We start from the raw sequence: 26,518 nt of genomic DNA on the forward strand, positions 1-26,518 counted from the left end.
TGTCAACATATTTTGATATTTGTGTTACTTTTTTGTTTTCCTTAAATGTACAAAGAACTTCAAAAGATGAATGTGGCCTAAGCTCTCTGAACCAGGCCTCTTTTCTCTTGACTTCTTGCAGTTAGTTATTCATGGAAATCTCAGCCTAACTAATTGACCAAGTCATATATGAAAACACACACACACACACACACACACACACACATCTTCTCACCTTCAGACCTAATCAGAGATGACAATGGAACATGTAAATGAAAAGCTTGATTCAGGTTTCTATGTGGAGAAGCCAAAATGATGTCTGGATTTAAATCCATGGGATCCAGCCTTCACCAGACAAGTTTCTAATCTGGGGTGTTTTCAGGGAGAGGAAAATGTTTATATGATCAGGTGCACAAATTCTTTATCCAAATCAAAGCATCTCCATCCTTTTTCTTACTTTCCCCAGATGTATTAAGTAATAACACTACTACCTTTATTGACCAACTAAAGCTGCTTTCTGCAAAAAACTCTTCACCTCTCCCTCCAGCCACGTCCTTTGGGCTCTGGCTCCCAAACTGCATTCCTCCAACTACTTGCTCCACGTCCTCTCTCTAGCTCTGCAGGACTCACTGTAGACCTCCCTCTTACCCACTGTCTTCCTTTGTTTTTGTCTGCTGCATAGCATATCTGAGACTGAGTAATTTATAAACAGCAGAGATTTACTTCTTTATCTTTTTTCCTTTTTTTTTTTTCAGTCTGAAAACAGCCACTGTTTATTTCCTGACCAGATTACAAAAATAATCATGATGGATACCTTAGTTCATCCTTCTAATAAGTCTGTTGCTCTGGTCTTCTCTGTTGCCAGCATCTCCACCTTCTACAAAATGGGTGATCTTTTTCTTCATTCCACCTCGTGGAGAAGATCATTTGAAGGGCCACAGGAAGTCATTTGCTTCTTTGAAGCCTCTTCCAACAGTACAGAGTTCATGAATCAGATCCTCCAAGCAGATGATGCCAAATTTACCAAGAGATTGAGCAGTCAGAGTGTTATCTGTCAAAACAATTCGCTTCTTATTGATTTTGCCATAACTACGTTTGTAGATCAGTTCACTTACTGACTTCAGGTTCAGGTACCCCATGCAATATATGGTTCCACAATTATCAGCATGTTAATTGGGGCCTTGCTGAGCTTAACAAAGGTGCCATTGAAGGTCTGGTGAAGATGAAGAAACTGCAACACCTTTTGAACCTTCAGGCTCACTCCATTGATACCTCTGATCCTGATGATAAATGCCAATTTGGTCTCTGCAGGTACATAGAAGTTGCCAGCTTTTCTTGCCACCCTGACCATGCGAATCTCAGTTCTGTACATCTGTCTATATTCCTTATGATAGTGCTTAGCTTTTTCATAGATAAGCTTCCTCCTTGCCTTTCGAAGCATCTTTTTTTTTTTTTTATTTTTGGAGAGATTTTCACTGTAGGGCGCATGCGCTGGCCAGACAGACAGAGAGAGACTTAGAGACAGAAAGCGAGAAATCACCCCCCAGGGGGGATGGTCACGCCGCAATCCCTTCTCCTCCATTCTCCTCTCGGGATCTTGGGCACGCACGCACACGCGCCCGGCGTGAGTTTTAAGCCACCGGGTCCGGGACACGAACCGCGGTCGACTACATGGGAGTCCAGCGACATAGCCATTACGCTAACTGCTGGTTCCCTCGAAGCATCTTTTGAGCAAACTTTTTTCTCAGATGTTTGATCTTCAGCTCTGCAAAATTCCTTCAATTTTTCTTAAGGGCTTCTGGCACAGCAGGAGCTTTTGTCTTGGTTTCTGCTGCATCAGGAACCTTCGTTTTCTTCTCTTGAATGCCCTCCGTGGTTCCGGTGGAAAAGAGGAGAGGCTTACTTCTTTCAGTTCTGGAGTCTAGGAAGTCCAAGACTGAAGGACCTCTACCTGACAAGGGCCTTCATGCTGGGTCATCTATGGCAGAGGGAAGGAAATATGAGAGAAAGACAGAGTGCAAGAGAGAGTGCAAGAGAAGGCCAAACTCGCTTTTATGAGAAACCTACTTCAGAGATAATAATGTCTAAGTGTTTGTGAGGGTGGAGCTCTCGTGACCTAACCACCTCCCATCAGGCCTCACCTCCGAACATGTTTAAGTTCTCAACATGAACTCTGGAAGACACATTAAACTATAGCACTCACCCATCATCTCCCTTAAGCTAACCCTCAGCTTCTTTTTGTTTTTTTTTTTTAATTTTAAAAAATATTTACTTAACTGATTAATTTGTTATTCTTATATTATTATTTCTTAAATTTGCTATAGGGCACATGCACTTACCAGAGAGAGAGATGGAAAGTAGTCTGGAGACTACCCTGAGTATGCTAGCTTGTGTACACCTGGTGATTCAGGCTGGCCACAGCTGGGGGTGGATCATGGTGCCATGATCCTGTTGGGGTGCTGTATCTATCTCTCTCTCTGTCTTTGTCACTCTCTCTCTTGAAATAAATAAACCTTAAAAAACAAATTCAAAAAAGATTTACTTTGGGGACCAGCAGATGGCGTACTGGTACATTGCTGAACTCCCAGGTAGCGAACCACAGTTCGAGTACCAGACCTGACAGCTTAAAACTCACACTGGGTGTGTCTGTGTGCAAGCATGCCCAAGATCTTAAGAGGAGAATGGAGAAAAGATTGCAACAAGGCCACCCCCACCCAGGGAGTGATTTCTCAGTTACTGTCTCTCTAGAAAGTGCATGCGCCCTATAGCAAAAAATCTCTCAAAAAAAAAAAAAAAAAAGATTTGCCTTAAGCTAAGCCCCCTTTAGACTAATTCTCACTTGCTCCAGATCAACTCCTATTGAAAAGTAGTCTTTTCTTTTTCCTTTTTTCTATGTGTCAATTCTGAATCTCACCAATCTTCCTCCCAACCCCTCCCCCCATAAGGCACACTTTTCATGTGTGAATTCATAGAAAACATGTGCTTTCTGGTCAGCCCTTATATGCAGAGGCTGGAGAGGCATTCCCCAGTGGATTATGAAACCCGGACTACAGAGCTGCTGCTTTCTCCACCCACTTACTGGCATGCATGCGCTCTGCATCCTGGCTGCTACAGCCCAAATGTTCTTGAACCTACTGTCTGTTCCTGGTGACGCTCAAGAGGTAGGTTAGTACACCAGTTTTCCCAGGGGAGGAACTGGGGGATCTAATATCATGCTCCACTCATGGGTGGTCACCTCGCCCCGCCTGCTAGCCAGACTTCAGGGACCTTCTTCTTGGCCTTCAGGCTCATTCAGGAAGTAGTACAGGAAAGGAGGTCAGGAACTGCTCTTATTGTCTTAATTTCCATCTGAACTGTGACCCCAAATTAGCAAATTTGTCCTGTGAAGGCACCTCCTTTAGGAAGAGCAATGTAAAATAGTAACTAGCATTTATTTATGGTGAGGTACTCTGTGTAACATTTTTCTCTCTCAAAGAACACAAGTGACACTACTTATTTATGTGACTACTTATGTTCTCTGGGAGCTAAAACTGTTTATATTATAAGGTTCACAGATTACTTCTTCAAATATAAGCCGTCTTCCTCTGTCGTCCCTACCTTAAAACTCATAAATTTTTATAACTGATAGAAACAAAATTCAATGTTGTCCTTTGGGCCATGTGGGCTCTGCCGCCCTCTAGTGACAGACTAGAGGTAGATGTAATATCCTAGATTCTCGGCCATCTGTAATGGGACTTCTTAGGCAGTTAATCCTTCCTTGAGCCTGAAATCAGATTAGCTCAGTTACAACAAGTGCTTTGGTTAACAAAGGATTTCTCATGCTGATCATCTGCCCTTATGGTATATCAGTTAGGATCCTTTCAGTTCTAAGAATCCGGCTCAAGCAAAAACTGGGATGTTATTGAACTGGGTAACTGTAGAGAGTCCAGGGCTGTTTCAAGACCAAACCCATCCAGCTCAGGGCCTGACTTCCAGCCTGATTTCCTCTCTGTGTGGCTTCCTCTCAGCTGTAGCTGACTGCTTTCAGCTCTGACAGGGCCACTTGCTCCATTCACAACCAACGATACCTGTTCTATTTCTCACATATTCCCATGTCACATGCAGTGGAGCAGAGGAACGGTGTCCCAGTGTTTCCAGTGAGGGTCCCAAGGTTTCTTGCATTGAATGTGATATGTTGATTGTCCGAGGCCAAGTGGAGTTCCTTGTCTACCTACCCCCACCTACATATGCACTCAGGCCCTGGGATTGGTGTCAATCAATGACTCTGATCAAATTTTTTGTTGTTTTTTGTTTTTGTTTTTGTTTTTGTTTTTGTTTTTTCCAAGAGAGAAATTTTTTGCTATACAGTGTGTGCACTTGCCAGAAAGACAGAAAGTGAGAAACCACCCTCCAGGAGGGATGGCCATGCTGCAGTCCCTTCTCCTCCATTCTCCTCTCGGGATCTTGGGCATGCATGCACATGTGCCCAGAGTGACTTTTAAGCCACTGGGTCAGGGGCTCAAACCAGGGCTCGAACTGCAGTCAACTACGTGGGAATCCAGTGACATAACCTTTACGCCATCTGCTGATCTCTCTCTGATGGTTAATTTTATATGTCGACTTGGCTAGGCCCCTATATCCAGGTATGTGGTCAAACACCATTCTAGATGTTTCCACAAAGCTATTTTTTGGATAGGATTAACATTTAAATCTATAGGCTTAGAATACAATTACCCTCCATAATGCCCTCCTTCAATCGGTTGAAAGCTTTAAGAAAAAGACTGAGCTCCCCTGAGAGAGTGGGAATTCAGCCAGCAGCCTGCCTTTGAACTCTAACTGTAACTCTTTCCTGGGGCTCTGAGTCTGCTGGTTTATGCTGCAGATTTTGGATTTACCAGCCTCCACAAACACCTTAGCCAGTTCTTCAAAATGTATACGCCTTACTGGTTCTGTTTCTCTGGAGAACTCTTACAGAAGAGAGACACTCACAGCAAACAGTTCAGAATAGGGGAAGGGGGCAGTTTTCCATAAAGCAATTTGGAAGTACTATAAATAAAAGGGGAAAAGACTTAATGATCAACTCTCATGGATGCCCACTACAGCTGGGAACCTAAAAAGTCCGTGTATTGCCATTTGGTGAAAACAGTTTGGTTAATAATGATTTCTATTATGTTTTCAAGTTTTGCCAGACAGTGCATGTGCTTGCAGGTGAGAGAGAGAAAGAGAGAGAGAGAGGAAGAGAAAGAGGGCAAGTGAGAAAGAACCCCCTGGGGGAAATTGTCATGCCAAAAGCAATCCCTTCTTCATTTCTCCCTCCTCTTGGGATTTTAGGCACATACATGCACCTGGTCTGTTTTACAAGCCACCAGGTCCAGGACTCAAATAGTACAGTTGACCATGTGCGATCCAGCCACTTTAACTACCACACCACGGGCTGGCCTTCTATTTTAAAAAGAAAAAATAAGTTTATTTTATTCATGAGAGCATGTGAATGCACATATGCACATGAGAGAGAGAATGAGAGAAATATCCTAGACAGGTTCTTGTCACACTATAACCCCCCTTCTTCAGCCTTCCAGCTCATCAGGATCTTAGACACATATGTGAGTTCATCATGTTTTTAGAACAGTCTTGGGGCCCGAACCTGTGGTTGACCATGTGACTTCCTGCACTGCAGTTCAGTTAACTATTGATTATGGGAAGAAGGGATAAAAAAAAAGTCTCATTGGTGAAAAGATGTTGAAGATTTTCTTCCTCCCACTTTTTTACATGGTTACACATGTATTTAAATGTTAATTGGAATGAGATGTACAGAGGCCATCTTTAGAGTAGAAAGAAAAAGCTGTAACTGGTAAGGTATGGTTTGAGTAAAATCAATATGGTTGTCCAAAATATCCCATGCATCTGATAAGTGTTCAAAATTCTACTGTTAAAATTACATCTCTTAGTTCTTGAAAACTTAGGAAACTCTTTTTAAAGTTGGATTGTTAACATAAAAATAAGCTTTAGATGGGGCTGGTAGGTGGCATGGTGGTTAAAGGCACTGGACTCCCACATGGCTGACTGAAGTTTGAGTCCTAGACCTGATGACTTGCTTTCTCACTTTCTCTCTCTTGCTCTCTCGCTCTCGCTCTCTCCCTCTGTCTCTCTCTGGTCAAATTAAAATAAATAAAGTTACGTAAAATAATACATTTAAAAAAAACCTTTAGAGACACCCAAGTTATTTTTCCTAGAACACTGCATTATGTACTATTACGCAATAGATATTCTTCACCAGCTTCCATAGAGAAAGAGGTCCGAATAACAGTATACATCAATTTCTTCTCTTAGAGATTTACTACATATGTCAGCATATTAAAGGCTTTGAGAAGTCTTGGCTAAAGAGATCTATTTAAATAAACCCAGAATTTAAAAAATCATTTGACCATGAAATACATTTCTACCCACAAAGCACCTCTTCCTATCTCATTGAACTTGAGGTTACTAGGTACATACCTCATATGTGTAAGGGGGAAGGGTTGGGGTGGGGAGTTAGCAGAAAGAGCAATTCCTTAGGAATAAGAATATCTAAATTTAATTCCTGGTTCTGCTAGTAACTAACCCACTTTGTCAATGTAGCTTAAACTTTTTGGGCAATAATCATTTAGTTGTAAAGTAAGCTTAATAATCACCCACCTCACTGAGTCTTAATGACAAGTATTTAAGTGAGGAAGAGCCATTTGTGAGTTCCTGGCTAATAATTCACACCCGAAAGATGCTGGGTTTTGTCAATTATTTCACCCACCCCCCCTTCCTACTTTCCTTCCTTTTATGGTTTCACCTGCCCGACTGCATCTAGTTACTGCGGTTAATGAAATTAGAGACAGGGGCCAGAGAAGGGAGTTGATCTGGTAACCGGGTAACCAGTTACAGGAAGACAGTCAGCAAGGACCATCAGACTGTCTCAAAAATCTCAACATGTTCTCGGTATTTATAGGCGCAAGACACAATCACACGCAAATCTTTCCTCACTGTAATCCATCAGTCAGTTTTCCCTGAATAATTGTCCTGATTCCTTCAAACATCCATTCCTCATTTCTCATCTGACCTTTCCTCAAACAGACCTCCCTATGACTCAGCACTCTGTCAGGTTGTTCTGCTTAGAAGCCTTTCTTAATTTCAACATGGCTGCAGTCCGGCTAGACCTTAAACTAGCCTGCTACGACAGGCTTCTTAAAATTTAAACACAACTTTCATTTTAGAGTATCTTTAGACTTACAGAAGACTTGCAAAGGTAATACTAAGTCCCCACATACCACCTTTCCTACATCCGCTACTTTATTTTCGTGACAGTAAAATGTCCCCCCACCCCCCAGCTGTATGGTCACGATGGGCAAGACCAGGGTCTTCTTCACAGCACTGGCAATGTATGGAAGCGGAGGCAGAGACAGGTACATCAGCCCCTCAGGACCGGGTGGTAAGGGCTGGGACAAGTGCAAAGCACAGGATGAATAAAAGACATCCAGAAGAAAAGGCCATGTAAGAGAAAGCCTGAAGGTTGGAGTGAAGAGTGGGCTAGGGAAAAGGAAGGGAAGAACTGTGTTCTTTTTTCAAAAAAAAATTATTATTATTATCTTCTTAAAAATTGGCTATAGGGCACACACATGAGAGAGAGAGAGAGAATAAGCTGCCAGGTCCAAGATTTGAACCAAGGTCAGCCACATGGGAGTCTAGTGCCTTAACCTCCACACCACCTGCTGGCCACATGGACAGTGTTCTTAATGCGATGCATCTAACTGGGAAGGAAGAAGGCAGCAGAACTAGCTGCAAAGCTTGGTGGAGAACACCCAAGAAACACTAAATAAATCCTTCAGTGGTGCCCAGTCTGTGAACTTTCTCCAGACTCAGGCTCATTCGTGATGTCATTACGCAAACTTACCTTCTGTACAATTCCTGCGAAACTAGCTAAAGAGATACCTACTTTTCCAAAACAATAGTGGCTTCGCACAGTATTAACCAGAACACTAAAGAATTACAAGAACTTTTTTTTTTCTTTAAACTTTGGTCAGGAAATAATGAGTAAGAGAGGAGAGGAAGTAATTGTGAACGTTGAATACAGCTAGGGCTGTGTGATTTGTAGTCAGCTGTGTTCTCCTCTTGAGAAATACAACCTGCGGGGCCATTCCTTCTCTGAACGCTGGAGCACAGTAGCTGTACCCTGTGTATAATAACTACCACTTAGGACAAGATTCAGGGGCTCCTGGGAGCCTCTCACATTAGCCACAATACCACAGCCGAGTGAAGCTCAGGTCTGCCACCGATTGTCCCCAGGAATTAGCCAAGTCTCCTGAGGCCAGGCAGGATGTGTGCAGCTCTGAGTTCAGGCTTGGCTCCGGACCTCTTCAACCCGCCCAGGCTGAACTATCATAGAAGCTTTTAGGAAGGAAAATCCGCACCTGACCCGCGCCTGCCAGCCAACTACAGGAACACCTCCAGATGGGGAATGCCCATTTGTGCAACAAACCCTGACTCCTTCCCCACCACGGGGCTTCCCCCAGCCCCAGCCCCAGCCCGCGCAGGCCAAGTTGCTGAATCAATCAAGGCGCCTGGAACCCAGCGTTCCCCAGCAAAGCTCTCTGCCCTCTCCTCCTGACCTCTGGGGCTTTTCCTTAGGTCGCCTGTGGTCTCTTGGAACAACGACGCAGGCCACAGGTGTTCAAAGACGCTTCTCAGGACAGGAGGCGGCTTAAGCGCGACTGCTGGCACTTTGGCAAGCCCTGCCAAAGGACACACCCGGAGGCCAGCCAGAACTGGAGGAGGGGCCAGCCAGAGCTGTCACTTCTCCCGGAGAAGTCCTTTCACTTCGGCGGATTGCTTCACAGCCATGCCCCGGCCCTGGGTTCTGCTGTCTCTGGTGAGCCCCCTGCTGCCCGGGTGGAAGATTCTCCCTGCTCAGCCGGGGAAAGGCGCTCCGGGGCCCATGCGGCGGTGGCGACGGGGACGCATGGTGGGGAGAGCGATGAGCGCCGGGAGGTCCAGGGTGGGCAGGAGTTTGACAGTTTATCTCCTGAGGGCTGCAAGGTCTGTCCCTTCAATCTTGGTGTTCAGGAAGCCGGGGAGCTCGCTTTTCTAGGGGTTTGGCGCCAAGTGCTCGCAGGGCAGGTGGAGCTGCTCCGATGCGCCTTTAGGAGTGGGGTTGGGGGACCGTGCAGGGCGCAGAGAAGAGGTGGGCGTCGGAGGGTGGCAGAGAGAAATGCAGGCAGGGACCTGGGAGGCTTTGGGTCGCCGGACAGGGACCCCGGCTGCAGAGGGGAGGGCTATTCTGGACACGTACGGGCAAACCAAGCCAGAGGCCGGTTCTGGAGTGGGGAGCGAGCGCACGCCGCCACGCCGGGCGGGCTGGGGCACCGCGCTCTCCTGCACCGGTATGGCGGCTTCGGACAGTTCTCACACTCGGGGAGCAGGTCGGCCAGGCAGTGGTTCCACCTAAGGCCTCGGGAGGCTCCGTTTCTATCTCGAAAAAGTTATTCTGGGGCTCACGGCGCCTCGGAAGCCTTGTTTACCTGCTCTCGCCGGGCAGAAAAAGAAACTGTTTTGTTTCCCTTCCGGGAATTCATCTCCCCAAGACTGTAAGTCCCTGCCTCGGTGGTTTAGTGTTTTGTTCTGTTCTGTACCCCCTTCTCGCCCTTTTTTAAATTGCACTCCCACGGTAGTTTCTCCTCGGCCTCGCGGCTTCCGCGGGGGTACCCGTTCCCACCGCGCGCAATCAGCGCCAGTCCCGGGCCTGGAGGCGTGAGCGGCCCCTTGGGGAGAGCTCGGAAACGCCAGCCGCAGGTTGGCAGATCCAAGGCTCTCTGCCCAGAGCAGTTCTCTGAGCTCTGAAGCCGCTTAGAGTTCTTGAGCCCCTACCGAGTGCCTGGCACAGTGATGGGAGTGTGCACAAACGTGGTCTAGACGATTCTCCTGGCAGCCCAGCGGTGAGGAAGTCCTCATCTTCACTTTACAGATGAAAAAGGTTCAGAGAGTTTGAGTGCTTCAGCTGGGACCCACAGCTGGTAACAGGCAGAGCTGGGACCAGCCTAGATCTAATTCCAAAGCCCAGGACATGGATTTGCTGATTGCATCCGATTTTCAGATGACACCAAGAGTAACAAAGGAAAAGGATATTTATGGGGTTGGCAGATGGCCTGGTGGTTAAGGCACTGAACTCTCACATGGCCACCTGTGATTCAAGGCCTGGACCTGGTGGCTTTCTCTCTCTCTCACTCTCTTGTCAAATGAAAAGTAATAATAAATGAAATTAAATAAAATAAGAAAATAAAGAAAAAGCATGTGCTGTCTAGCACTCTTTCATGATTAGACAAAAAAAAAATTGTTCTGTCCTTTTTCGAAATAATGTGTAATATTTGAGTTCCTTTAAAAACTTCCGGAATATATTCAAGATACAAAATTAAAAGAGACCATACATAGCCCTCAGACCATATTCATCTCTCTCTTGTCATTAGCCACTGCTTCGGCAGTGAGATTTTCTTTCAAGAGTGGAACAAAATTGTCAAAGCCTGTAATGATTATTTAACTTGTGGACTGTTAAAAGAAAAATAAACCAGCTAATTTTATAGAGTTTTAATAGACCAAATCTTAACATTTAAGATTTAGATTGGGCCGTTGTCCCTGGACTTCTGGACAACCCGTGCCAGCTTTGTGGTCGACTCGGCATTTAAGTGTGCCTGCAGTATGAGACAGAAAATGTAAGTGAGGAGTGAGGTAGAGAAATCATTGGTTACATTCTGAAGTTTGTCTGCATTAACATGGTTTAAAAGGTGGGATGCTTGTGATTGACTGAAGCCTAGCTGCTGTGATTGGTTGTAATCTAGCAGCCAGCTCAGAAAAACAGCCTAACGTGTACAATTTTGGCTTATCCGCAGGAATCGAAGCGTGGGAGTACAGGGGTAGTTTTAGGCCCAAATAGTTTAATTTAATAGATAACATCTTTACCAGAGGATGCATTTTTAAAGAACCAAGGAAACATTGCTTTTCTGAAAGAGTGCATACACGTATGCATGGATGTACATACACAGGTAGTGTGTACACATATACACTTCATTATAACACCTGTAATAAAATAAAGTGTAATTTATTACATTTTTATATTCTGTGTGTCTAGGAAATGCAAGCGTACTAAATATAATTTATATGCAGATGAGCAAAATTTAAAAAAGCAGACATAATTCTGTGGCCTAGGTAATCAAGGTTTACATTTTGCAGTGTATCTGTCATTTTCCCCCTTTTTATATGCTGCTTCTTAATTTAGTTATGCAGCACTCAGCCTTGCCCCCCCCATCATGTCTCTGATTCCTAGAGAAGTTTTCACACTGTTGTGTCGCCTCATGTGTCTGCAGAAAATGCCTGCTTTTATGCTTCCCCACTTAGTCGTGCTTCTGTGGTAGATAACACACAGATGAGGCGGAGGCGGGCTACTCATGTTTGAAACAGGGAAGCAAATTCTGTTTAATCATTTCGGTGGCCTGGCAGTAGATGGGGAAGCTGCTTTTTCCCCTTCTCTCTCTTGCCAAGTCCTCTAGCCTCTAGTGCCTCCTGCATCTCGTGCATACCCTGGTCCTCTACCTCTTTGCTTCTCTTTCCTTCTTTCTGCTCTCTTGGAGTTAGTTTTCTGTCCCCTGGTTTCTGGGTGCATTTTCCGTGACATTGACAATAAGTAAAACGTTGACAAATTTCTAGGGGAGATCAGAGTCCAGCTTACAAATTTGCAAAATAGCTGCAAGCACTCTTTTTCCTTTTCTTTTCTTTTCTTTTTTTTTCTTTTCATTTTTTTGAACCATACATAACCTTGAAGTCTTTTTATTGTGAGTTTTAGGACACTAGCCAGGAGTCACTATGCAGCCATTTTCTTTTACGGTTTCTTTGAAACAGTCGTCTCAAAATTATGATCGAAGGAAAGAAGAGAGCGTTTGGAAAAGAAACCAATGTACAACTGTGTACAAGGGTACTTCAGTTTGTGAAAAAATAGAACTAAAATATGAGTTTATTTTGATGCATAAATACTTTGAAATCCATGCATAGTTTTATGTAATATGCATTCTTCACGAACTTTCTGAAGTCCCCTCATATGTACAGGGGGAAATAAAGAATGGTGTTTAATTCTAATTTAATCATCTTATAATTCAATTTAGTTGATTTTTAATTTAATTTAACCAGTATATAATTTAATCATTTTCTTAAACCAGACCGAAGAAATGTAAGATGGGTCACAACCAATATGTTTCTATTTTTGGTTCTCAAATGGGCTTGAACATGACGTGAAAACTTTTATGATACAATAAATTGATGAAATATGAATCAGAACATTAACAATCAGGATAGAAAAACACGTTTATCGATGACTACAATATTGGGAGACAAAAATTGAACTGATGCTTGGAGATTATCAGGGCCCCTACTGCTAGCTACAGTTATTTGAATGAAAAGTCTTTGATTGTCCTTGCCTGAAATACAATGACCACCCTGAGGCAGCAAATTAGAATTCAGTTTGGAGATATTTCTTGCACTGAGTTTACAGAGGGGAAAGTGATGAAATAGAGGCAAAGAAGAACCTGGATTTGGATATAGTCTCTGAGTCTTTTTGGAACACTGGGCAAGTCATTTAAATAATCTTACAGTGGAGGTGTCAGTATGTCAAAGGAATCTCTCTAAAGGCTGCCAGAATGATTTCGGGAAGCCAGATCACTGATACAAGTGCTGGTTGGAGAGAGTAACAGTTTTCTAAGATGTGGTCAGAAACCTGAATAAGGAAATCCCCCCTTGAAAACCCCTAGTAAAGGGCTCTTGGTGAATTATCTTGGGTCTCGAAAGTCCCTTGATGAGCACATGTTTTATAATAGGTACTAAAGACTACTTATGATGAAAAATAATAAAAGGACAGAATTTAAGACTTGATCCATAAGGTAGAAAACAGCTAGAAGCGAAATTTAGGATTGTGAATACATTTCTTCCTTCTGTTTAGATAGGTAAATATCGCAAACATAATGTGATGGGAAACAAAAAGTCAAGTCATTCCCATAATACAAGCATTTTTAATTTTAGCCTCTTACCCTTGTCTATACATAACATAGTGGCATGTTTTAGCCATGCTATTTATGGCCTGCTTTATGTCACTTTGCATATACACGAACCTGTTTGAATTTCTAGGCAATTTTTTATCTTATTTTTATTAGATGTATTGTTGAAACAGTATTTGCCAAAAGAGCTGGGATTGCTATCATATTTATCATTTAGTCATTATTCTATGACTTATTCTTATAATTTATTATTATAAAGAAAACACTTTCCCCAAATTTGCCATAGGGTACACATGCTCACCAGAGACAGAGACAGAGACAGAGAAGGTGAGAAAGCGTTCCCCATGGGGGAAGGGTCACACTGTAATCCCCTCTCTTCTATTTCTTCCTCCCCTCGGGATTTTGGGTGCATAGGCACATGCACTCAGTGTGTTCTTCAAGCCACCAGGTCTAAAACTAAATGTAGTTGGCCATGTGAGATCTTAACCATCTCGCACAAGCTGTCCCGAAGAAAGCAATTCCTTTTTTTAATTTTTTGTTTATTTTTTATTTTTTGTTTCTTTTGTTTTTGTTTTTGTTTTTTGGGTCATGAACATTCCAGAGAGAGACAGAGGGAACGTGAGAAATCACCTCCCAGGGTGGATGACCTTGCCACAGTGCAATTCCTTCTCCTCCTTCTGTGATTGTGGGCATGCAGCACATGGACCTGTATATATATATATATATAATTGTATTCATTAAAGATAGACTGTCCTTTAGCCAAGGCATTCAGCATTATACACTTATTCACCTCTATATTCTGTGAGGCCGTAGCAATATAAAATGATCTCTGAGGACAGAATCTTGAAAAAAAGAGAGAGAATGAACTCAGATCATGTGGGTTACGACTCTTATCTTTTGCTGAATATTGAGCTTTGATTCTTAGTCATCTGTTTTTTCATATGAATGTCTGTAAGGATTTAGGCCTGATCTGTAACATGGGGCCCACATAGGCCCCAGGCTGTTTTATTTATCCTGTATGGTATTGAAACAGAAACCATGCATTCATGTATCCCTACATTTATTTTAATATTAATATTTTAATAATTTTTTAATATTTTTAATAACTAATATTAAAAATAAATGTAGTTAAATATTGGGGGGTTTAGTTTTTTTCTTGAGAAATGGAAGATCTGTGCTCATAGACCACAGGACCCCTGTTTCCCTGGGCTCAGTAATGGCCACCTCCTGGGTCTAGGCTTTCCAGTTCAACAAGCCCTTCCCACCCTTTTTTTTTTTTTTTTAAATTTTCCATAGGGCATGTGCACTTGTGAGGGGTTGGAGGTAGAAAGTGAGATAGCACCCCCCAACATATTGATTGTGATTCATCTCATATTTCTTGGTCTGGTTTAAGAAAATGATTAAATTATAAACTGGCTAAATCAAATTAAAAACCAATGAAATGGTTCCTGACCATGTCTTAGAAAACTGTTAGGTGATGGCCACACCTTAATCCCTTTTCCTCTATTCTTTGGATTTGGGGTGCACACACTCCCCCCAACATACACACGCACACATACACATACACACATCTGATGTTTTTCAAGCTGCCAAATCCGAGACTCGAACTGTGCAGTCAGCCATATGGGATCCAGCTGCCTTCACCACCACCACACCACCAGCTGGCCCGAGCCCTTCCCACTGTTTACTGTCTATTACACTTGCTTGCTTGACGTCCTGTTGCTTACTGACCCTGCTGGCCACCTAAGGGCTCTAGGCACAAGTGCAGGACTTAACAGCCTTCACATTACCTGTTTTCTCTACCCTCCTCTTAGACTTAATTTCTCCCTGTAAAGTTAAATTTTACAAGTTTGGAACACAGATGCTGTTAGTCTATAAAACTTTGCTTCTCACATGTAAACGTAGTAGCCTGCTGACCTCACATTCTGGTGCCTCTAGCTTGGTTTTGCTCTGCTGTGTTAAGTGTCACAATCATGGGATATTCTTATTCGAGGTAATCATGAGGAGGGGACCAGCAGGTGGTATGGTGGTTAAGGCGGCTGGATTTCCATACAATTGATTGTGGTTTCAGTCCCGAACCCTGTGGCTTGAAACTCACACCAGGTGCATGTGTATATGTGCTCAAAATTCTGAGAGGAGAATGGAAGAGATGAGAAGAGAATGGAAGAGAATGCAGCATGGCTGTTCCCCCCAGGGGGTGATTATCTCATTTTCCCTCTTTCTGTCCTTGTTTGTCTCTGTCTTCTCCAGTGAGCACACATGTCCTATGGCAAAAACTTAAAAAAAGAAAAAACATGATAATCAGTAGGAGGGATCTACTGTCAGAGATCCTGATTCCTTTGGTCTGTGGTGGGGCCTAAGCATTGTGTTTGTTTTGATTTTGCTTTTGAATGCATTATTATGTGATTTTGCTGTGAGTGAGTGAGTCATGGTTTAGAGAAATATTTCTTTAACTCTAGCACCAAAACAAAAAATCTAATCCCGGATGGAATTTTTTATTTTCCTCATTTTATTTATGGCTTGATTAGTCAGGGTCTGACCAGTCACACTGGATGCCTCAACCGTCTCTCTCCTGGGACTGCCCAGAAACTTCCCTGAACAAAGAAAGAGGGTACCACTGGGATGAGATTGCCTTGAATATCTTTAATCTACACATTTTTAAAAAATAAAAACTTGATCTGTCTCATGAAAAAAAAATTATTTTTGTTTTTCAATAATGTACCTACTATAAAAATGACATTGCTATTTCCTTATTTTTTACACATATATATTAAAGATGCATGGAATCATTGGAAATGGTGAGCTATCGGTGGTCTTTTTAGAATTTCTCTTTTCCCGGATGTTGATAAGTAACTGAAAGCCTAATAAGCAAGCAAGCAGAATTAGTCAGTAGAACTTTCTCTCTTGCTTCACTTTTGTCCTCAATGGTACAGGAGGGTTAGAGTTCAACACAGCCTTGTGGGGCTGTATGTCTGGGAAGAAGTCATTCTGGTTTGATTCTAGTCCTAAAGAAATGAGAAACCTCTTGTCAATCATTCAAGATGGGAGATCCTTGGGCCCAGCTATGAAAGGTCCCAAATTCATTTGCACTACCAATATCCCTCAGATCAAAAATCTGAGGGAATGGAGATGCTGTGGTTTGGGGCCAGCAGATGGCATGAAGGTTGGGGTGGCTGAATCCCATATAGATAATTGCATGGTTCAAGGCATAGACCCAGTGACTTGAAAAACATGCCGGGCATGTGTGCATGCATGCCCCAAATACCAAGGGAGAATGGAGAATGAAGTCATTTGTTATAGAAGCCCAGGAGAGAGGTTTGGGACAGATCCTTTCATCCCTGCCCTCAAAGGAATCAACTTACAGATGCCTTAGCCTCAGATTTCTAGCTTCCTGAACTGTGAGACAGTAAATTCCATTGCTGAAGCCATCCAGGCTGTGGTACTTGGTGATGTCAGTACTAGCAAACTGACACAAGAACCAAACCACAGATACTCTCTTTTTAAAAAAATTGGTATAGGGTATATGCACCACCAGAGATTGACAGAGACAGAGAGAGAGAGAGAGGAAAATGAGAAATCGCCCTCTGAGGGGATGGCCAAACATCCTATGGCAAAAATCCTAAAAAATAAAAAAGAAAAAAAGATAAAGAAAAATTCAATGTGTTAATTTCCTGGGGAAACAATTTTCCTTGAATTTTCCTTCTTTTCTCTCACTTCCTTAAGCTCTAACCTTTTGGTGTTGACTTGTCTGGACCACCATTGTACCCCCCACCCCCATCCAGAGAGCATTGTTTTGCAGTAGCTAAGCACAGTGGACATAATGAAAATGCTCCTTATGGGCTTGGGTTAGAAATGAAGTACTCCACCATGGTCACCACAGAGCTTGCTGCTACCATGCTGTCACCACCAGCCGCCTGTAGTTGCTGATGCCCGAGCTCGGTACGGAACCCTCTCACTAACTGTTCCAGGCTGCTCTCTACTCATTCTTGTCATCTAGAGGACTGCAATTCTTCCTGGCCCACTCCATCCAACACCTTTTTTACCTTTCGGTTTTTTTTTTTTTTTTTTTTTTTTGTTATAGGGAGTGTGTGCTCACCAGAGAGACAGAGAGACAGAAAGTGAGAAACCACCCCATGACCACACCACAATCCTACCCACAATCCTCCATTCTCCTCTTTGGATTTTGAGCACATACGTACACATGCCCAGTGTGAGTTTCAAGACACCCGATCTGGAACTTGAACTGCATTCAGTCTTGTGGGAGTCCAGCACCTCAACCACTGTACCACCTGCAGGCCTCTCTTCTGCTTTTAAAAAGTCTCTTCCTGCTTGCTTTGAACTCCAGTGAAAACAGAGAGAATGTGAGGGGTTTTTTTCCCCTTCCTTTTCAAATTCTAGCTCATCTTTAAGGGTTAATAGCCTTAGACTCGTTTTTATTTCATTTTATTTATTCATTAATTTATTTTAATTTGACTACACACACACACACACACACACACACACACACACACAGAAACTGAAAAAGCAAGCCACTAGGTTCAGGACTTGAACCATGGTCGGCCATGTGGAAGTATCCAGCACCTTAACCACCACACCACCTGCAGGTCCCGCCTTTGACTCTTTGAAGTAATCCTCCAGGGGAGCCTCAATTTCTTCCTGTAGTTATTTAATTATGTCACTAAGATGTTGCTTTTTTTGGTAAATGCCATGTTATATCTTGAGTATGTTCTGTTGTAGGGATGATGTGGCAAGCCAGTCAGACTGTGGTGGGGTCATCATGTTCTGGGACTGTCCATGCCTGCTTCATTTCTACTGTTCAATAACCTGGTTGACCCTGACAAGTGAATCCTCACTGATGCTACAGTGAATAAATATCCAGTCAATCTCTCAGTTTCTTATCATCTGATACAAGGTACAAGCCCTCATGTACCTGTGTTTCTGAGAGGCTCAAAGGGAACAAATACAAAGACTCCTGTATGTTATTTGTCTGTGTGGCCCAGACCACTCCCCCTGCATGATAGCACTCATGGAGGAGGGGCACATGGCTGGAGGGGGCAATGCCACTTGACTTCCTCCCTCGCTGCAGGCTGGGGATGCCAGGTTTTGATTCTCTGCCATCCAGACTGTAGGCCACAGTTTTCCCAGAGTAGGGAGTTTATAGGTGGACTTCTGGTTCTCACAGAAATTGCTCCAAACATCCGTCCTGCCACCAACATCCATTTGTTTTGCAGGTTCGTATGTATTTAACACGCAGGCATTTTGCCAGCAACTGCCTGAAAACAAATTGAGTGGTTTATGTGCCTAAATGAAGTAAAAAGTCATTAGGAAACTATCTTAAAAACCTGAAACGGAGCCCAGATCGGGCCAGAAGTGCTGGGTCTGCATACCTTCTTAGTCACTCCTAATTGTGGGTTGCTGGACAAGTCATTTCTTGTACTTTGTGCTCAGCTTGCTCAGTTATAAAAAACATCATAATAACTTTTCCTGCATACATTTATTGAACCTACAAGAGGTGATATGTGTAAATTAACTTTGTAAAAGGCCAGGCAAGTGTCATAAGGGAGCATAAGTATAACCCTCTAGGGATTGGTATTCTCATTTAACATTTTCATAAGTGATTCAGAAAGGGAGAGAAAGAAGCAAATGTTCTAATTTGCAAAAAAAAAAAAAAATCAAAATCTTGTGAGTAAAAAGACTCAGACATTCTGGGAGTTTTTGAGATTGTAGTATCTATGAATATAGTATGCTATGTGATCCCACTGTGGGCTTGAATGTCAAGATGTTAATTATCTGTGTGGTTCAGAAAACATTGATCTTTGTTTATTTTAATAACTTCTAGCGATATTTTTGCTGAACCTTGAGTTCTGCCTCATCTGACCCAAGCCAAGTGTACATAAAGGCTTTGGGTGTCACCTGCCTAGAAAACTTGTTCCCAATAGCCATCCTCCCAGTTCTCGTTTGCACTTCCATCCAGTAACTGCCCAGTGACCTCTTATTCAGTGATCTTCCTAGTTTAAATAGCATTTATTCCTCTCTGATATATTGTATATTTCTTTCTTTAATTACCATCTTCCCTGATGTGATGGTTAATTTTACATGTCAACTTGGCTGGGCCATGGTGCCCAAATATTTGCTCAAAAATTATTCTGGGCCTGGCCGAGGTGGTGCATTTCATAGCGTTTTGGACTGCAATGCTAGAAAGCCACGTGGTTGACTGTAGGTTCCACCTGCTATCTAATTTGTTGAAGGCCTTAATAAAATAATGATTGATCGCCTTACCTCCCTGAGCAAGAATTCTGCTAGCAGACTGCTTTGGGACTTAACTGCAGTTCTTCCCAGAGTTCACGGCTGCTATACTACCCCATCAGATTTTGGACTTGCCCAGCCTCTCAGTCATGTAATCCATTTTTCAGGAGAATGCTAATACATCCCACTTGATATAAATTCTATTAAAAAGATTTTGTTTATCTACTATACATTCCCAGGCAATTGTCAGACAGTGCCTGACATATAAAAGGTGTTTGGTAGTATTTGCTTAATTAATTGACTATTAGATTAACTGACATTATTCCTAGCAGACTATACAAACAGGATTTCTCGACTTTTCAATCTTTATTTTGATGGAGATTTAAAACAGTTTTATTTTTTCTTTGTTTCACTTTATTATCACTTGCTCTTATTGTCTGCATTTCAGACCTTCTGTCTAACCCATTTCTTGCAACTTCCTTGAAAAAGAAATTGAGCATACAGAGCTTGTAGGATTTTTGTGGGTTTCCTGTCCTGTTACAACTAATATGCCTCAGTTTCTTCTTGGAAAGTTTGAGTTAAATCTTTGCATTCCGCAAACTTGACTTAACATGAAAATGTAAAAATGCAAGTTGTGTGGAAGGCTTGTTAGATCACATTTAAGACAGTGACAAGGCTCTCTGCAGACCCATTTTTCTTCTGTACACTTGATGTAATTCTTTAATGCTGAACTAAGGAATGTTTCCACAAATTCAGCTCTGAAGGTCACTGCCATATGAGGTAAGGTCAGTGCTGGCATCTCCAGTGACATCTGTGTCTCTTCACTGCCCTCTACTCCAGTTTCGTATCTCTCAAATATGGAATGTATTTTGATTCCCAATGAAAAACTTCAAAGCTAAAACAATGTAAAGTGGAAAGTACATTTTGTCCAGACAGACAGCTCCAGAGGCGGAGCCTATGCACATTTTCCCAGAAATAGCATTAACGGTAACAAAGAAAAAAATGAAAACTCTGCAGCTTTCCTGAGTGCTCGACATGTAAACCAAGAACCGTGAACCTGCTCATATCAGTCTTCTGGATACAGAGTGCAATGAACATACAAAAAGGAGAGGACGCTGTTCATTCCCAGGGGACATACACACACATCTGCTATTGAGTAGCAATTATTTTATTTTTTATTTATTTATTTATTTTGCTATAGGGCGCATGCACTCGCCAGAAAGACAGAAAGAGACACAGAAAGAAAGCGAGAAATCATCCCCCGGGGGGATGGCCACGCTGCAATCCCTTCTCCTCCATTCTCCTCTCAGGATCTTGGACATGCACGTACACAGCCTGGTGTGAGTTTAAGCCACTGGGTCCAGGACTCCAATCGTGGTCAACTACATGGGAGTCCAGTGACACAGCCATTATGCTAACTGCTGGTCCCATCAATTATTATTTTTTTAATTGCCAGAGGACTCATGCATAACTCATACCTGAGAGAGAAAGAGAGAGAATAAAGAGAGAAAGAGAGATAGACAGAGAGAGAGGGTGCTTTAAAAAGTAAGAGCCACACAAACATATAATGTAAAACTTCCCCAAATTATTAATGCAGTACATGTCGCCTGCCCATCTGCAACATGCTTTTGGAAACTTGACATTGATTTTCCATTACAATCAATGTTACTCATCTTTGTATTCTGAGAAAATAGCATGTAGTAGGTGCCTAGCAAATGTCTGTTAGATCGAAGGGGGGATGGTTTAGTAGTGAAATCAGCCTAGTTTGGCAAAAGTCTTCTTATCTGTGTACTGCTCCCAGTTTTATTTTGTTTGTTTGTTTTTCTTTTTTCTTTTGTTGTTATTATTTTTTCAGATTTTTGCCATAGGGTGCATGCACTCCTTGGAGAGAGACAGTGGGAGGGAAAATGAGAAATCACTCCCCAGTAGGGATGGCCACACTGTAATCCCTTCTACCTTCTCCTCCTGGGATTTTGGGCATGCACACACACCCTCCCAACATGATTTCCAAGCCCAGGGTAGGTCTAGGGCTCAAACCGCAGTGGGTCATCTGGTAGTTAGTGTCTCAACCACCACACCAGCTGCTGGCCCTGGGTTCCAGTGGTTTTTTACAGAGAATTTTTCGTATACATAAAGTAAGCTATATTCTATGTGAACCTTACTGTCTCTGGGAGTAGAGCCAAAAACCACTATACTAGAAATCAGAATAGAGCTTAGGCAAGTTCCAGCTCTACCTTTCACTAGTGCGTGACCCTGGACAACTCAGCTACTTCATTGTCATTTTCCCTCTCGCAAGTATGGCTGTTAGAAATTTCTCTTTTTATTTAACTTTTTAGGGTTTTTGTCATAGGGCAAGAGAAAGAAACTGAGAGAGCGGAAGTAAGAAATTATCCCCCAAGGAGGATGGCCACACCACAATCCCTCCTCCTCCTGGGATTTGGGGTATGCACACACACATGCCCAGCATGATTTTAAAGCCGTCAGGCCCAGGATGTTAACGGAGGTTGGCCATTTGGGAGTCCAGTGCAGCAATCACAGCAGGTGATGACCTGCTGACCCCAGAAATGCCTCTTAAAACACATTTATCCCAAGAGGGAAAATGGTCAACAACTTCTCTTTTGGTTCTCCTTCTTTATTCAGAGGCCCCATGTGATGTTTAGAGACCTGAAAGGGATTCAGGCTGTGGTGATGAGAAGGCAGTGTGGACTCCTGTGGCTATGATTCATATATGTAGACTAGAATCTGCCAGAATTATGGCTTTACCTTCCAGCAATGAAAATGTGAGCTGTGCCATAAAAACTGAACAATGGGGGACCAGCAAATGGCATAATGGTTACATTACTGGACTCCCATGTAGTCAACTGCGGTTCGAGTCCCTGAACCCGTGGCTTAAAACTCTCACCAGGTGCATGTCTATGCATGCCCAGGGTCCCGAGAGGAGACTGGAGGAGAAAGGATTGTGGTGTGGCAATCCTCTCTGGGAGGGTGATTTCTCACTTTCTGTCTCTCTGTCTCTCCATCGAGTACATGTGCCCTATAGCAAAAATCTTTCTAAAAAAAAAAATTAAAAACTGAACAATGGCCTTGAGAAAGCAAAACTCGGGACTAATAGTTTTTAAGTTTTTAATGATTAGCAACAGAATTTACATATTCTAAATCCAATGAGAGACTATTTAAGTGAAAAATAAAAGAAGAAGAAGAATAATAACTTAGGGCACATTTCAGCTAGGATTACTTTCAAATACTTCCATATCCTGTTTTGCTCATCCCCCCCCCTTTTTTTTATTTGCCAATGGGTTTATGCGCTTACTGGAGAGAGAGAGGAAATGAGAAAGCAGCTCACAGAAGGTGGTCATGCTGCGATCTCATCTTCTCCATTTCTCTCTCCTTTTGGAATTTGGGGCACACACACATACATGCCTTGCGTGTTTCTCAAGACACTGGGTCCAGGACTTGAACCATGCAGTTGGTCCTGTGGGATCCAGTGCCTTACACACCAGACGATGGGCTGGCCCATTTTTGTTCATTTTCTTAGGAACTCAACTCTATGGCTGGCTAAGAAAAATATGACTCAACAGCATGGTCTTGGGCTTTTGTCTCCAGAAAAAAGGAACCAAAAATAGATTCCTGATTTGTTCTCTATAAAGAGGAATCATTTTTTTCTGAACAAAGATGAAGAAATTCTGTTGGACTAGGTGGAATATTTATTGTTTGCTTGAATATCCAGTGAAACTTTCTCAAAACTGTTCCTCCTGCATATAAAAAGGGAAGAAATAGACATGCTCTAAGCTAAGTATCAGTTCTGGCAGAAATTACTGCTTTTTATCCTGATAACAACTTTTCAGGATGGGCCAGCTCCACAACCTAGTGGTTAAGGGAGTTGGACCCCACATGGCTGACCATGGTTTGAATGCCTGCCTCGGTGACTTGAAAAACATACCAGGCCTCCCAAAATTTGTGTGCCCCCAAACCCAACAAGATGAAAAAATGGAGGAGAGGATTGTAGTCTAGTCATACCCCTTGAGGGATGCCTCCACCCTCTCCCATCTCTTTTCAGCAAGGCTCATGTGCCCTCTGACAATTAAAAAAAAATAATAATAACCCTTCAAGAAGGAAAATACTGCTCACACTTACAGATGAGGAAATTGAGCATCAGAGATTATGTAATTTGCCTAAAGTTACAGACTTGATAACAGAACTGGGATTCAAACTGTAACTGTTTGGAATTTCTTTTTTCCTATTCCATACTGCAGTCCCTCACTGGAACGTCATGACTGTGATAATAACAGGAACGACACTATTACCAACTGTGAACTTCTTTATTCTGTACCAGATACTGTGCTCAGAGCTCTCAGTGCCTTACCCAAGAGCTAAAGAAACTGAGACATGCAGAAACGCAGTAACTTCTCCCACAGAGACAGGGTGCTAAGTGGGAGACAGTACTCACTTTGGAGTGGTGACCCAACTCCTACCATCTGTGATGCTAGGAGGGGACTTCAAAGAGTTTGTAGAGAAATGACATACACATGTAAGTTTGTGTGGGTTGAAAAATGATTGTAAAAGCCATGCATATTTTTTCTCATGGTATGCATTTTCCATGAGTTCTTTGAAGTCTTCTCAAATTTCTACGGTGGTTTGGGGATCCCGGGTCTGAGTTGCGTTACAGATAATCTGCTCCTTCCTTGGAGACAAGTTAGCATGCGGAAGGAGCCTCCTCAGAGTTAGCCTGGGCACAGCCGATGCAGCCGTTTTGGGTGGGTTACACCTGGTTACCACGTTGCTTAGTTCAGAAATCAGTAACATTCTCTCTATTCTTATCTTTTACAGATACTTACCTCTATTCCTGGATTATTGTTCAAAAGCATTAATGCCCAAGTGACTGATGCCTACTCTGAGGGGTCAGAATGGAGGAAGAACATTTTTCAAAATAATACTCAGAAAAAAAAAGGCCTGCATCGTGGGGGCCAGTTCTGCTGCCAGCCGTGTCTTCCTGGTAAGTCACACCACATATCCCGAGATAAGTATACAAATTAGTGTGAAGAATAGCGTCATGCTATAATGAGTAACGTATTTTTATAGCTTTGGTTTTCCTATGTTATTAATACATAGGATTACTGGGAGAAGAAAATACAAACATGAAATTGTTTTTCCAAAACTGGTTTTACTCATCTTTAACACAAGGTGTTACAAGTAAATATCACTTTTAAATGATAGGGACCTCCAGAATAAGAAGATTTTTCTATTTGGCTTCATTTTTCATGAACAAAAGAAGACTCATTCATGGTTGTTTAAGCTTACCATGTCAAAACCGACCACTATCTATCATAATAATGGAGCTTTGAAAGCAAGTGATTTCTACCCTTAAAGGACGTGTTTCAGCACTTCTTTTTATTTTTTCATTTTTAAGAAATATTTTTAAATTTCTTTTTTACATTAGATTGTTGTACATCTTTGTGGGGTATGATACAGTTTTTCAAAGCATGTTGTCAGCACTTCCTTTTCATTGAAGGCCTCTAAAAAAGCTGTTTGTCCTGGCACTGAAGCCTGCAAAATACATTTGCATTTTGCAGCTGAAACTAGATGAACTAGAAAAAGAGCGGACAAAACCCAATCATTTTTTAAAAAGCAGTGCTGTGAAATACAAACCAATTTCAGATCGGAAATCCTTCCAACACTAGCAGTGTAGAGATGAGCAGAGTGTGATTGTGCAAACCTTTTTCTGCTTGGAGTAGGGTTGACTACCTTTACATATACAGATAGGGATCTCCAGCTGCAGTAAGACAGGGACATAAAGGAAAGCAACATGTGGGCCTATGAGATAGAGCCTAGAACAGTGAATGACCTACCAGGGGTCATGGTTGTCCTCCAGGCTTCTAGCACCAAAGCTGCAAAACAGGTGTGGGTCCTGCTTGTAAAACAATTCTACCAGTTTCCTTTGGCCTCCTGTCCAGATTTTAATGACCCTCATGAGAAAAATCTTTATACTCCAACCCATTTGTGCTGAAGTCCATTTATACTCATCCTTCTCCAAACAGGGATAAAGAATGGCTTTCTGACGTTTTTACAACTTGCTAAATGCAATCAATTTACCTTATGAATTGAAATCTTTGCTCATAGTTTTAAAACTTAAAATGCAAATGAAAACAAAGATAATATGCTTTGCCTAGCAATCTGTCAAAGATTTGGGTCTTTTTTATGTTTTTGATTTTGCATTGTTTTATTTTCACTTAATAAGTAATCTCAGCCCTAGTGGGCTTATTTGCAAAAGAAGATCTCTCATATATAATTATTGGAATGCAAATTGTCACAAACTTTTAAGAAAAGAATTTGGATATGCGGGTCAAAAATTTGAATGTATGTTTATACCTACTGACGGTAATTGATTTATAGGAAGATGTCTTAAGAAAACAATCATAAATAAAGGCAAATATTCAAAGCATGACATTTCAATATGATACCTAATGATGTGGAATTGCTTAAATAAATTTTGGAGTAGTCAAAGGCTGGGGTATTATGTATTAATCAAAGTCTTTTTTTTCTGACTTTTTTTAAGAATTATTTTTTATTTAATTTTACTTATTGTTGTATTATTCTTTAAGTTTTTTTTTTGTTGTTGTTGTTCTAGGGCTTGTATACTCCCCAAAGAGAGATGAGAGAGAGAGAGAGAGAGAGAGAGAGAGAGGAAAAGTGAAAAAGCAAGTCGGAAGGTGTGGGACTCAAACCACAGTCAACTGTGTGGGAATCCAGCACCTTAACAATCACCATGCCACTTGCTGGCCCCCTGATTTATTTCTAATACAGTTCTTACATAAATCCTCTGAAGTGATTTCTAATTGACTACCTGTCTGGGTTAAGTGGTTCTCTCCGCTTCTTGTCTAGAATATTCTCGATGGCATCTGACATGTGTTAATTACTCTTGCTGGTTCTATTCCTTCTTGTTGAATGTTAGGGTCATCAATATTCAAGTTGCATCCAAATCTGTTTTGACTCATTGATGTTGTCGTAATGTACTTTAATTAAATATTATATAATCAGTGAAATATGAATACAGAGAAGACAGATATATTTCTGTGAAAAACTAGATTGAATATTTTGGAGATTTTCAGTAATGATAAGCTGCTAAAAAATAGTTCATGTAATAAATATAAAACAGTGGGAAAGAATCATGAAAAATCTCTAAAGTGATTCAAATAGATTATTGCTTAAGTTTTCTTTTCATCAAAAGGAAAAGAAGGAGAGAGAAAAGCAAGGAAGGCAAA

The 26,518-nt window shown here is 42.0% G+C and overlaps 1 protein-coding gene across 1 annotated transcript in view; it reads left to right on the forward strand.

Annotated features, from left to right (window-relative positions):
• Window positions 1-8,610: 8,610 nt before the first annotated feature.
• Window positions 8,611-26,518, forward strand: part of FAS (Fas cell surface death receptor) — a 31,100-nt gene continuing 13,192 nt past the window's right edge. The window contains exons 1-2 of the mRNA XM_006147610.3: window positions 8,611-8,851; window positions 24,087-24,252. Coding sequence (XP_006147672.1) covers window positions 8,822-8,851; window positions 24,087-24,252 — 196 coding nt within the window. The 5' untranslated portion in view covers window positions 8,611-8,821. The remainder of the gene's footprint in view (window positions 8,852-24,086; window positions 24,253-26,518) is intronic.

The sequence above is a fragment of the Tupaia chinensis genome, unplaced genomic scaffold, assembly GCF_000334495.1.
Source record: "Tupaia chinensis unplaced genomic scaffold, TupChi_1.0 Scaffold000217_1, whole genome shotgun sequence".
NCBI lineage: Eukaryota > Metazoa > Chordata > Mammalia > Scandentia > Tupaiidae > Tupaia > Tupaia belangeri.